At 46.6% G+C, this 15,000-nt stretch overlaps 1 protein-coding gene across 5 annotated transcripts in view; it reads right to left on the reverse strand.

Annotated features, from left to right (window-relative positions):
* The window catches only part of sept12 (septin 12), a 95,638-nt gene that overhangs the window by 26,748 nt on the left and 53,890 nt on the right, over window positions 1-15,000 (reverse strand). For 3 of the 5 annotated variants that reach the window (XM_042085628.1, XM_042085627.1, XM_042085631.1), the window contains one exon: window positions 2,562-2,849. In XM_042085628.1, coding sequence (XP_041941562.1) covers window positions 2,562-2,849 — 288 coding nt within the window. Of the gene's footprint in view, window positions 1-2,561; window positions 2,850-10,389; window positions 10,615-12,984; window positions 13,136-15,000 lie in introns of those variants that run through there. The other 2 variants (XM_042085630.1, XM_042085629.1) reach the window with 2 other exon arrangements.

Consider the following 15,000-nt stretch of genomic DNA (forward strand, 5'->3'; position numbering starts at 1 on the left):
CACCATGGGATGCCCCCGACACTGCCATCCAATCTGGCCGGACCTCACAGGCCAACGGCAGCGCAACAATACGCCAGGGGTCATTTAATTAGCCATGGCAGAGCGGCTTGTCCCTCTCTTCCCTCCCCCTTTCTCGCCTGCTCCAATGGGCTGTGGGAATGCATGGTGGCCAGGCCGCATGAGCGCTGTGATTGGTTGAGCTGAAGTGGAGTGGCGAGTTTGAAGCGGGCACACATCCAATGCCTTTCCAGCAGGCCTGTAGGGAGGAGGCAGCTTGATCACGCCCTGGATGAACACTGTCTCAGCAGGTAGACCTGGGTAAAGCCAGCTGGCTTGGCAGGATAGTGCTTGTGTATGTGTGTGTGTTTGTGTGTGTGTGTGTGTATCTGTTCCCAAGTGTGTTTCTTGGTTATACTGTAGTGTCTGTTTTAATGTGTGTGTGTGTGTGTGTGTGTGTGTGTGTGTGTGTGTGTGTGTGTGTGTGTGTGTGTGTGTGTGCATTCGCAAGTCCATCCATCAAGCTTTAATTCTTCATCAGTAGCTCTTCATGGACAGAAGCAGAGTGTGCTGTAGGCAAATGCTCACGACCGACAAATAAATACCAACACAAGAAATGACATGTTTATGAGGGCCATTAGCTTACATAATTGACAGCTGGTTTTCTGTGGTGCCATCATGGATCAGCTAACAGTGTTTGGCATGAGAATGTCTGTTGTGTTGTTCTGTTGTGGTATACAAACCTCACCTACAGCAGAGCCCATCAAATAAATTCTTTTTGAGACAGTATAAATATTTGATGGGCTTAAAAGTAAGGAGATAATGCATGATCTAAATTCTTTGGGGCCTCTCCGTACACAATGTGTCACATAATAAGTAGCAAAGCATGACTGGGTTAATTACTGTGGGTTTTGTAATATTCTAGATGACAGATATAGCCAGAGACAGTCATGTTATGCATCCGTGCAGTCTACTGGTTAGGTATTATAATTAGGTCTTTTTCAGGAATCCCCCTCCCTCACACACACACACACACACACACACACACACACACACACACACCGGAAAAAAATCCCAAGCGTCATTGCAATAACAACAACAACTACAGTTGTACTATCATTACCAGCAGTTGACGGCGTTTTGAGGCTAATAACCTGTAATGCTGGTACCCCCGGCCAGAGATTGAGCATTACCGGGGGGTGGAAGCCCAAACTTCAGTGTTTCCTCTTATCCTCTGCATTAAGGCCTTTGCCATCGTTTCCTGTTCACCTGCTTTTGGGTTTCCTTTCGCTTACGAGAAAAAAAGAGAAAAGAAAGCCACAGCTGATGTCTCTGACATGTTTAAAACCGCCTCAAAGGCGGAGCACAGCACGGCGAGTCCCGAGGGTGATTGGTCGGTCTGTCTGTCTTTAGACATGGATTAGGCATCAGGTACACTCCCCCTCACACACACACACACACACAGTCCTGATGCTGTGTGGTCTCGCTCTCTGCCCTGTCTGCTGTGAGTGTGTGGGGTGGGGGGGGTGTGATGGTGGCGGTAACTATTTCAAGCACCTGGTGCGACACGAGACACTGTTGGCATTTAGCAGCGGCGGCAGTTAGCTCCCGAGCTGTTCTGTGATGATTCCTGCAGAAGCTGAGCGTGTTCGAATGTGCTTTATGAAATGCATGAGGCGGCATTCACAGACAGACAGGCAGCATGGAATGCAGGTTCTTAGCCATGCATGTCAGGTGACATGCTGCTGTTAAAGCAGGAGACCAGGTCACTGAGCTTAACCACAAGCATATAGATCAATGTGACAGCTTCAGGACAAGACCACCCACAACTAGCTTTCCTCTGCTACTAAAAAAAATCACTAATTGTGCTTTCTAGGTGTAGTTAATGTTTAAAGTGACTAATACACCTCATTTAATTGGACCTCGAGCATACCAAAAATAGTGATCATGAACTCATTTAGCAACAGCTAGCAAACACCCCCAGTGCCTTGATAGCCTTTGCTGCCAGTGTCTGCTAGATGGAGTAATATTTTGTTTTGTGCACTCATGCCTTCAAACCAACACATGCCAAACCACCCAAAGACACCCTGGATCTCATGTTCTGCTTGGATGCTAATAGCAGGGTGGGGCCACCCAGTGAGATATCTAAGAGTGCATTCTGCATCAGTCAGCGCAGCTCTCATTACCTTGGTTAGCTGAGAAGCTAATAGTATGATATCTTTGTATGTTCTGCTTTACTTACCACTAAAGTGATACAACTAAGCCACCCTTGGCTTTCTCCTCACATTGATTACTGACTTACTGACACAGAAAATAAATGACTGCCATTTCCTACTTAGTAGTAGTACGGGCCTAAATACTGGGGAAATGCTCAATAGTACATCTTCATAGGAATAGGCAGAAGTTGTTGACCTGACCTGACCCTCAACCTTCAAGCAAACCTAAAGAGGATTTACGACAACCGTCCGTCTGGCCCTACATAAAATGTGTGTGATTAAGTGTGTGCCATAAGCCTGTGTGCGTTTCCCGTCCCCTACCCTCACCCTCCAGGGGGGCCAACTCACCGACGACCATGATGTTGAACTCGAAGCCGGCCTTCATGGTCTTGCGCCTCATCTGGTCCAGCACGGCCTCGATGCCCACGTAGCCGAACAGGTCTTTGCCCTTGATGATGCCCGGGAGGCCACTCTCGGTCAGGGCGAGTGGAGGCTGCTGCTGCTGCTCCTGCTCCATCTCCTCCTCTCCCCTCTTGTAGTCCTCCACCTCCCTCTCCACCTCCCTCTCCACCTCCCTCTCCCTCTCCTCCATCTGAGCGGGCGCCTCCAGCTCCAGCTGAAGCTCCTGGACCGTGTCTGTCAGAGGAGGAGACAGAGATAATACACATGGTCAGTATATGAGGGAGCACTCACACACATACACATACACACAAACACACACACAGGCACACACACACACACACACACACACACACACACACACACACACACAGCATAAACACACACTCACACAACATAGACTGACAAGGGAGCAGACTGGTGACATATAACAGATACGGGCCAAAGTATCAGTTGTTTAGAGCCAAAGCTCTGTGGTGCGGCTCAGTCTGACTAAAGGAGATGAGAGAGATGAGTGTGGTGCAGGGGGGCTGCAGCAATATGGTGGAACGCAGAATGAGCACACTACCCCAGCAACCAGAGCGCAAAATCACACTGCATAGGGGATACGAAACAGACCTAATAGGATCTAATAAAGAAACTTTATTTTATGCATATGTATCTGTAAAACACATCTCTACTGACTAAATTAGGAACTACAGACTGTTTTATGACAAGAGAGGCGTAAGTTCACCACACTTAAATGCACCAACTCTCTCTAACAATATGCTCTGCAATCTTTTGTTTTAAAGTAACTTTGTTATGTGTTCAGTTGCACACATGCTTTAGTTTAGAATTAAGGCCTAAATGAATGCCATTACAGAAACCTATGATGAGTAAATAATGAAAGCATTTTACTAACTGGGGGAGACAAGAGAAGAACACATATCAACTTCATAACATAATAACATCTAGTAGCATCAGTGCAACACATTCTTCATTCAGACACATGCCAGTTAAAGGAGAGAAGTGCGCTTGTGTCTTAAACTCCAGTCCATGAGTTTGGTTGAAAGAGAGAGAGAATGAGAGGGTGGGAACAGAACGTGTGTGTGGAGTCATTTGAGACAGGACTGAGTGTGGACTGGTAGAATGTGTGTTAGGGTTAGGGTTAGGGTTAGGGTTAGCAGAGAGTGTGTTTGGACTGATGAAGCTTACACTGCTCATTGTGGTTGGTGATGTGTAAAGCACAAGGGTTTCACACCTCGGGAGAGGAAAAACCCTCAATGCACCTCAAAAACAGATAGAAATGTACATACACACACACAAATTCACCCTCATGCATGGACACACACAAACACATACAAATGCACACCCCCCCCCCCCCCACACACAGCCAGAGAGAGAAAGAGAGAGGGAGAGAGAGAGAGAGAGAGAGAGAGAGAGAGAGAGAGAGAGAGAGAAACTAACTTCACCACAATGTCAGTATGGTTTGGTTTTCACTGCTTAGTTAGCTATCGAGCCAGCAAACCCAATTTAAACATGGCTTCTGTTTGAGGTAATGCAGGGCATTGACTGTATTTCTGTTGAATGTCAGTGTTCTGCTCTGTGTCAGAGAAGTGGAGTCCACACACTCTACTTCTACTGAGCTTTGTTGTGTCCCCAACACAATAAAAATGATTAAAAAAAACATAACTGTTGGGAGGAATCTGACATGTACATCTTAACAAAAAGAACAAGATAATGTTGAAAAGATTGAACAGAAAGAAGGAGAGGAGAGAAAATAAGGCTACGTCGACACTATTGCGTATTCGTTTTAAAAACGGATTTTAAGAACAAATCTGTTCCGCATCCACAAAGACTGTTTCAGTTTCAAGGTAGATACGTTGTGCGTCCACATTATTACCATTGATACGTAAATCTCACGACCATTCACCCTTTGTCAAGTCCCGCAGCCCTATGTTACTGTTGCTAGGTCAGATATACAATAGCCTTGCAGCATTATAAAAACTGTATTAAAACTCGTAGTTGTGATTCTTGAAAATCATGATAAGATAAAATGGGAGCGTACCTATGTTCCCCGGGTCCTATGTTCCCCGCTTTGTATGGGACTGGGAAACATAGGACCCTTTTAAAAAAAAACTAACCCTAACCCCGAGCGGGGAACATAGGACCCGGGGAACATAGGGATGACCCCGATAAAATCTAAAAGTATTCCAGTAAGAATCTACAGGAAGATACATTGTCAGCAAACATGGCTCTGCTCTACCAGTGATCATGCACCCACCCTGCTCTTTACCTCCTCTTAAGTAAAAGGAGTCTATGGGGGGGGGGGGGCATGGTGTTATTCAGTTAATTTGGGGCTTATCCCCCTGAAGCAGTAGCATGGGGGCTGGCCAGCCTAGCGCAAGTACAAGGCCAGGCCTTTAAGAGGATTGGTGGAGCCATACAATCTGCCCAAGAGACTGGCCAGTGCAGTGCTATGAAGCATGGGATCAGTATGTAAGGGTATTAGATGACACTTTTAGGTTATGGCATCCTTGTTACATCATAGTTATACCATTAAGTGCAATGTAACACCTCCATTAACATTGTATAACAGCACATTTATACTCTATCCATAGCTTGACTTGAGCCCTTATGCTTTAGTATCAACAGAAACTATCAGTGTGCTATCAGTCATGTTACTCTAATGGTGCCGTGTACTATAGCTGACTAGTGGCGAGAGGAGGCAATGGGGGCACTGACTTAGAAAAGTCGAAGGGCTTTTCTCGGCTTTTTGTGAGAACTGCTAATGCAGTTGCCCAGGCTTAGCTGTACAGGGTGTGGGTAGACACCAGAATGATGAAGCACTCCTGCTGTTAATGGCTTCTCTCTTTTTTCAGTGTTGATGTGTGCAAATGGATGAGAGAGAGGGAGTGGAATGTTAAGGCAAAAAATTGAGGAAAGGTAACGAATGGTTTTGTTTGACAAGGCCCTGCCCACTGATCCATATCATTCATACAATATTTACCCCATCAAAACATCAATTTCAAAAAATGTGGCCATGTTTACCATAATCTAAGATCTGATACATAAAGCATATACTCTGCAAATCCACTGTGGACATAAAGTTTTTTTTATGGAATAGTGTGGTAAGCCATAACCTAAGCTGACCCCTGGAGCTATTGGGAAATAGGGTAAATTGAAGGCACATGTCATGGATCATGTGATCACATCCTGGTGATCTCTTTAAAACAGGGGAGCTTATGTGACGGGCCAAAAGACTCAGACAAGCTGGACAAGATCTGCACTTTCACCCAACGCACACATGGGTTCACCACATACCCAGCACCTAGGCCTACACACACACACACACACACACACACACACACACACACACACACACACACACACACACGTATACACACATGCACACACGCACACACACACACACACACACACACACACACACACACACACACACACACACACACACAAACACACAAACACACATACACACATACACACATGCACACACCAGATATACACATCAGAACACACTCATGCTCAGACAAATGCCTCGTATACTCTTTGCTCTTGATCATGTTCAGCTATCCTGTCAGCAAAAAGCACAGTTCCTCTAAAAGCCCTCCAAGCCCTTGAGTAGATTTACACTGGGAAATAACAGAGCTTTAGCCCAATGTTTTTGGGACTGAGGGGGTGAGGAAGAAACGGAGAGACTACCAAAGAGACAGACAACAAAAGAAAGAGAACCAGCATGAGAACCTTATGCCAACAAAAACACCAATTATGTGCCGCCCCACACAGAGAGGTGCAGTACCTAGGCTAGGGGGACATGTCAACATGTACTATGGTAACACAGCACTTAAATCAGCAGGCCTCTAAATGTCAAAAAAGCAGCACCGGTCTTCAACGTCTGCTTACTAGCATGAGGGTCCTCTGTACACAAGGGGGAAAAGAACATTATTGCAAAACAGCCACTTGCCCAAGGGCAGAGAGGATACGCTGTTCAGCTGTTCAAACCTGACTTCTCACTGCTAGTGACGGCGCTTTGATGTCTTGGCAGGAACAGAGAGGTCAGCGCACTAACTCTCCGTCTGCCCTGCTCTTAGTCACGTGGATGAGAGGGGTTTGGGATGATTGAGTTAAAGGGGTAAAACCCAAACAAACACCATCTTTCATGACAGCTGACTGGGGCTGATTCATGCTCACACACACACACACACACACACACACACACACACACACACACACACACACACACACACACACACACACACACACACACACACACTCACTCACTCACTGTGAGGGAGAGGCCATGACTGAGGGATGATTATGCTGCAGATGACTAGGCCTTCACCATAATGGCTCAACCTGCAGAGGCCTGTGATTCAGCGTCAGAGTGTCACATCTAGGCAGTCACACACTCACACACATACAAACACACGCACACACACAAACACACGCACACACACACACACAAACACACACACACACACACACACACACACACACAGACATACACTCACACACACACACAGACACAGACACACACTCACACACAGACACACACTCACATACACACACAAACACTTCGGACACAGTCAGTGGAGAGATGACTGAGGGGCGAGCGAGTGGAGTGAGTCAGCACCCGAGTCCGGGCGAGTCGTTCCAGATGCATCATGCCTGCCACGCTGTCACTGAGAGATGGCAGTTGACGCGCCAGAGGAAGAGTAAAAAAAAAAAAACGAAAAACAAAAACCTCAGCTCAATCTGCTCATCTAGTTTCTGTCAGCCTGACAGCCAACCACAGAGTACCACAAGGCTCATGAACAGGAAACACACAAGTAGGCCCTTCACCTGTCTAGTTCACCGGCTTCCTGAAATGGCATTCTGTACCCTCATTTCTTTACATGTTAATCTCTTCTTTCCAATCAACTCTTAACTCCATTGATTATATGAACCATTATATGAACCATCATAGGAATGATATGGTCATATGATTTCTGTGATGGTTCATATAATGGCATCAGTCTCAAAAACATTCCGTCAAAGCTCTGTCATGTCAAGTGCAAATCTACTGAAGGGCTTGGAAAGCTTCTAGAAGACCTATGCTTTTTGCTGACAACTGAACACTGATAACTGAACATGAACATTTGAGTTAACTGTATATGGCCACATGAGCTAACATAAGAGTTAGCTGTTGCCCATTAGTTCAGTCATAAATTCCGTTTATGACTCCATCTGCTGACTAAGTCTGGTCTAGTGGCTGGTTAGTGAGTGCTGGGTTGACATATAGTTCATGTGTTTAGTGCAAGTCAAGGAGCATGGAGCCTGGGCATAATGCCAGTCGACCTGTCGACCTGTCCAGAGGGTTTAATCCACTATAAATATCCCCTGCGTGGCCACCAAGATAGAACTAATCCGCCGGGTTCCTATTAGGTGCCTTTCCTCCGGCGGGGGCATGTACCTGCTGCACCGCCTGCAGCCACAGGAGGCGTCGGGGAGCGATGCCAAGCCAACAGAGTGGCTCAAGCGAGCCTCTGGTGTGGTTGGCTGACCCTAAGTCCACAACCTCGCCTCATGGCTCTGAGTCATACAGAACCACATCCCCAGGCCAGGCTGGCTGTCTCACTTCGAAAGCAGCAGTGTTTTGAGAGCAGGAGGACAGAGAGGGTTTTCTGTTCCTCTCCATCCTCTGTGCTTGGTTCCAGAAGCCCAGGCGCCATTTCTGCAAAAAGATAAAGTTCCAGGCAGGGTCCTGTCCCTTACAGGGAAGAGAAAAGGCGTCATCACTAATGCCGAATCATCGTCAGAAAAGTGAAGCCATCCATCTTAGGCAACTTGTAGGCATGCATCATATCCTCTCTCCCTCCTCCCTCCTTCACTCTTCCTTCCTTTCTCTCTCTCTCTCTACCCCTCTTTCTCAATGGGTCTGTCTGTCTTTCTCTCTGATGGATATGGACAAACACTGGCCCTCGCAGACAATTGGGGAGCTGGTTAATAGGGACGGACTGGGGAAGACAGCCTTGAGAAAAGCAAATAGAAAAGCCCAGAACAAGTGCTTGGAATGTTCCGGAAGCCTGGAAATTGACAAAGCAGTTGTAATGGGAAAATGTCCCATAGTTAGAGAGATGCTGTCTATCTACAGTCAGCTGATATTGCACAGAGATACATAGCTCCTGTGCAAAGTTCATTTTCAGCAGTGGTTTGCATTTTAGCATTTAGTGTTCAGTTCACATTGTTGTAAAATTGCTGCCCAAAGGAAAAAATCATCCGTCAACCACGCTCCTCTCAGAAAACTGCCAACTCTAATGCCACTGTCCTTTATTGTGTGCAGATGGGGATATGTCATTGTTCTCATTAAAGGATTTTATAATGACTTATTAGCATGGCTAATCAGTGATTAAAACTACTGCGCAACACTGTACAGCATCTCGTGAGAACGATGCTTAATGCTGGTATGACTTTTGACATCAAACGATGGTGAAGTCATTTTTACCCATGTCATTAATCAGGTCTAAGCATTATGATTAGAATGTGGGTTTGAGAGGTTGGTTTACAAAGTTAACAAAGCATGTCATAAATACAACAGACACATTTAACCTATCCCATTTAGTTGCACATGACAATGTTGGATGTCATTAAAAAAATTGTGCTAATTTTGATAATGCATGAGGTACACTGGGAAGACTGGTGATGCTTTCACTAACAACGTTTAGCACATTCAGTTGGCCCCCTGCAAAGCTAAATGCTATTCTGAGGCTTTCTTTTCAGCAGTTCTCACTCAGAAAGAGAGACCCAAACACACACACGCATGCAAGTTCTGCTGCTTTGTTTGGCATGGCAACAGGACTCTCTCTCTTCCCCCTCTCGCCAATTACAACATGCATGCTAAACCCAGGCATTGAGACAAATTAGGCAAAGAGTATTACACCTCCTAGCAGTGCCTCTCTCTCTCTCTCTCTCTCGCTCTCTCTCTCTCTCTGTTAATGCTGACATGAAAGCTCAGGCTAACAACTGCAGTTATGGGACAAAAAAACAGTTTTTACAATGCAGTTCTGTGCCTATAATACTGCATTTCTGCAGTAAATTGCATGTAGATGCAATTTCCCATGTCCAAAAATGAATCTTATGTATACAGTATACACTGCAAGGAACTGCAAAGTGCAAAAGACAAGTTAATTTATTTGAGCGAGGAATGGAATATATCCCCCTATCTTATGCTAAGAAAATAAATATTTCCCCTGGTCCTACATACTATGTGAGTAAACACTGCTCAAAGGACTAATCTACTTCCGACTGAAGTTTGAGGTCTGGGGCACCGAGGTTCAGTTGGGGCACCAAAGCATTTGGATGGTAAACTGTTCCCTGGGAGCATGGGGAGCATGTCATGCGCATAGGTTCACATGCAGATAGGCAGAGCTAATGAGGCAAGCTTCAAAGCTAGAGCGCTAATTCAAAATGGCAGAAAGTTTGTGTCGGTCACAAAAGCATGGACGAGTTCTGGCCCCTGCCACAGATCACAAGAAAGAAAAACAAGACTTTGTAGAAATAATTTTCTTTTACAAAAAACAAAAAACAAAAGCAATAGCTGTCTGTGATGTAAAAAAGAGAGATGAACAGATAAAGAGAAGGATGGAGGGAGAGGGAGAAAGAGAGAATGTGTGCTCCTTTCCCCCCGTTCCCACCACTGAAGTGGACCATTCCTGTCAGCCATCATTGTTCACTCTAAGGCACAGTTTACCACATGCAGGCTCAGGGGGGAGAGCAGAAAAAATAAAAAGATCCTTACCTTCTCTCATGAATAAAAGCCAATCCACACCACTGCTAGTCCCCCAACACTGAGGCACGCCAAGAACACAGGGTGGCCCAGAGCACAGCCACAGCAACCCTTCCTCAAACTGCCTCAGCTTCTGTTGAGATGTTATCCTCTCTCTCTCACACTCACGAGAGCTGGTTCTGGAGCTGATGCACTTAAAGTCTTCCTTCTCTCTCTCTCTCTCTATCTCTCTCTGTCTCTTTCCCACTCTGCCTCTCTCTCCCTCTCCCTCTCCCTCTGTGAGTGAGAGAGCAGGGGTAACCGTTAAAGCAGCTCCCAGTTCATTCACATGCAGATTGCCAAGAAGCTTCCACTAATCCAAAAGAGGACTTCTCCCCCCCACTAGTAACACCCCCCCCACACACACACACACACACACAGAGCACTCCAGACCCTTCCATCCACTCTTTTACACACACTCATTTACACACGAATGAAGCTGCTGCCACCACTGCTGCTGCTTTTGGGCTGCCAACAAACACACACACACACACACACACACACACACACACACAGGCACCCCACAGACAACAGAACCAACCTAATAAGTAATTGACCTATAAAATCCATTAGCAGAAAATGCTGTGATTCTTTGAAAACTGCACACCACCAACCCCCCACTCTCAACCCCCCCCACACAAACACACTCACCCTCCCTCTGCCTCCACATCTACTCCACATACTCATCATGCAGGAAGTGGGGAAAGAAAAAGTGAATGAGCAATGACAATAAAATAACGCCGGCAAACTATTTCTATCAGTTCACATAATGAGGGGCAACAATATCTAAAGGTCACCCATCAGCTCACTCCCTCATTTGCAGATAACGGCAGTGCCGCTTTGTCATGCCAAAGCCGCTTGGCTCCAGAGAATGCCTAGTAGTGTGACACGCCGTAGTGACAGCGTGTAAAGCACGTGTCTCGTTTGCAATGAGACAATGCGGCATCTTCCCAAAACAAATGATCTGACCTTTCACAAGGAGACGAGGTATTTTAGGAGCTGTGTGTTCTCTTTCCCGCTGATATCTCTCCGCAGTTCCCAGATGTACTGGTTAGTTAGTGCAGCAATGACGGTTGACCAGGTCTGGCTGCTTTGATGTTATGGATGTATGCCTCCAAGAAAGTTGATGCAAGTGGGCAAGCGCAAAATCTAATTTGGAAGTGGGTCTCCAACCACCGTGCCAGGTCTGCTGGACTGCTTTTTAAGGTATTGTGCTCAACCTTGCTTTCTTGTGCAAGCATCCTTTGCTTGGAAAAAAAAGAAAGACGCAATAGTGGACAAGTGCGGTCATCACACCCCAAAAAAGGAAGCCAAGAGTGTTTTTCCCCCCGTGGAGAATCGAAGAGACTAAACTAAAAGCAGAAGTGTTTAAACAGGCCCAGTCAAAGTGAGCCTGTCCACCCCCGTCTGGGTGTGTTGTGTGTGTGTATGTGTGTATTTGTGTGTGTGTGTGTGTGTGTGTGTGTGTGTGCAGTTTCACTGGAGAGGGGACATGTTCCACATGCAGGTCTGCAGGTATGTGTGTGTGAGTATGTATGTATGTGTATCATGTAATCTCCTGAGCAGAGTTGTGCCCATCCCGCTGTGAACAGTTACACACTCCTCACACACACTCACACACACACACACACATACGTACATACACACACGCACACACACACACACACACACACACACACATATACGTACATACACACACACATACACACACACGCACACACACACACATACACACACATACGTACATACACACACGCGCACGCGCACACACACACACACACACACACACACACACATACACACACACACACACACACACACAAGGCCTCAGGTTCAGACAGGTTTCAACGCAGTGGAGAGCAAGGTAAATCTCTCGCCTTCGCCTTTCTTCTGCACAGTAAAAGTTTCCAGAATGTGTGTGTGTGTATGTGTGTGATGAGAGTCATATTGCATGAGCCGTGTAGCTTTTTTGTGAATGTGAGTTTGTGTGGGCTTCTGCATGGTGTGTCTGCTTGTATGTGTATGTGAGTGTGTGTTTGTGTGTGTATGTGTGTGTGTCTGTGTGTGTGTTTGACAGCTTTTGGGCCCCACCGTCCTGCTGAGAAACAGGCCGAAAGGCTCTTATTGTTGCTGTGCACAATGCAGGCCTCTCCACACTCTCTCCCCTATGTGTTGGTGTCAGCAGGGTTGTGCCTTCCAAAGTCCCAGACAAAAAAAAACATGTCAAACAGCTATGCGAGTTACTTTATGCGAGTTACCTCACACATACCAGGCCACATTCACATCACTAACAACTACCAGCTAACCAGGATATGGCATCAACCAATAAACACAAAAACATATTCACCTCCAATACCCCTCCCCCACACACATACAAACCCATACACACCCTTGTTCATTCCCCACGTCCCCAGAGACAAAACAATTCCAGTATGCCAACCACCGACCATGTGCTCGAAGACAGATTTAAAAAAATCAATACCTAGTTTCAAGATCAATAAATCTAATCTTAGTAATGACCAGGTCCACCCCACCCCACCCACCCATCATAGCCCAGCACGCGGTTACCTTTTGTGAGAGTGGAGAGAGGCAGGGCCGGTTAGGAGTTGGCAGGCCACATGCACGGCTGCTCAGCAGATTGAGAATTACTCAGGATGTCAACGCAGAATGCAGCTCAGGCCCTCGACGCGCCTCGCTGCTCCTCGCTGTGTGGGTGGGTGTGTCTGGCCACAGCTATAGGCTGCACGCTCAAGGGGATGATGCACTTCCTCCTTGCCCGTGGGTCTCTCTCTCTCTCTCTCTCTCTCTCTCTCTTTCTTTCTCTCTCTCTCTCTCTCTTCCTGGTTGCTCATTAAACCGCTATCTGCCACTCGCAAAAGGGCAGGGCATGCTGGCAGGAGACGTGCTAGCATGACTCAAAGGGCTTAGCCACTTCCTTGGGCTTTTCATAATGAGCCCGATAATTAAATAAAGCACAAGAAAAAGCCCAGCCTCTTTCATTTGAGATGGCTGCTTGTGTAAGGCTACTGATTAAGTTACCCTTCAGTCTCTTTTCAACCACTCAGTTTGTGAGCACAAATTGCTTGGCGGTCATCACAGTAAGATGCAGCAAATACTGTACTGTAAAGTATGCATTCTTCTTGGGGCAACAAAGGCAGGGATATTGAAAAAAGGGACTTCTATGCCAAATAATCTGTGAAGTCTATAGCTCACGGACCTCAATGAAATGTAATGAGATAGTCATAATCCTTCTTTTCAACAGTTTGATGAAATCAGACAGTTTTGCCCAGGGTACAGTCAGGAGCGACTCCATTAGACAATGAACAGGAGGCAGTGTATTGTGAGTTCCGATGATACTGTGGCTCATATTTTACGATGCTGCTGTCTAGACTGTTCTTTTTTGTTCTTCTTAAGTCTTAATGTTGAACACAATCCCACCTTTCCCTTGATACTTCTGCAATGATCCTGCCACAGTGTCTGAATGGTGTATGGTGAAGTATTAAAGCTAAATCTAATCTCAAGGCTGTCTACTGCGGGGGGTGTGGGGGTGTGAATTGGCCAAGGATAGAAGGGGGGGGGGGCATGGGTGGAGGGATGGTGGGGGGAGGTTCTGTTTCCAATAACACTAAATGAAAAACAGAGACAAATCGACTTTCCTCTATTCTCGCCCTGGACAGAGTGGTGACTAGGCCTGCTGTTGTGAGTGTGTGTGTGTGTGTGTGTGTATGTGTTTGTGGGGTGGATGGGTCATAGGATGAGACAGAGATGGTTCCAGAAACTACCCACATCGCAGCTGATTCCGGTAGAGATCTGGACCTGGTCTAAGCCAGATTGGAGATGGATCCTCAGGTCCTAATGGTCATTTGGGACCAGACTTCCCTGTCCCAAACCCCCGCCCACTGATGTCCGGCCCTGGCCACTGCGTCCTACCACAGCAAACATCCCCCGAGGTTGTTGTGTGGTGTTGTGTGGGGGATATCTTCCCTCTCCCTGAGCATGTTAAGGGAGGATGGAATGGTGTGTGTGTATGTGTGTATGTGTGTGTGTGTGTATGTGTCTGTGTGGGTGTGTGTATGTGTATGTGTGTGTGTGTGTGTAGAAAAAAGGGCCTTTTGATTAATGCGACAATCGCCAAATGACCTCTGCGCCCGGCAGGGAAGCTGTCTATTTTACATTCAATATTTAATCATTTGATAAAGTATAGAAGGAGCTGTGGAGACAGCCATTCATCACTTTCATCTCGGGGCCTCACAGGGGCCTCTGGCCCCACCGTCCCCACCGCCCCACCACCACTGCCGCCGCGGGCAGCCGCTGCCTGCTCCACTGAGCCGCCAGCTAATTAAACTGACGGAGGTGCGCTGCCAGCCACTAATAGGGTTTTCCACCACCGCTGCATTATGCTTCCCTACGTACACACACACACACACACACACACACACACACATACACATCGCTATAACGTTGCTCACCCTGGCCGGGGTTATTGTAAGAGGACAAATAATGTCTGCATCCCTTTTCAATCAACTCTCTGTCTCTTCTTTTTTATTCTTTTCTCTGGGAGGGAGGGTGGTGGGCATACAAGTC

The sequence above is a fragment of the Alosa sapidissima genome, chromosome 3 (assembly GCF_018492685.1).
Source record: "Alosa sapidissima isolate fAloSap1 chromosome 3, fAloSap1.pri, whole genome shotgun sequence".
NCBI lineage: Eukaryota > Metazoa > Chordata > Actinopteri > Clupeiformes > Clupeidae > Alosa > Alosa sapidissima.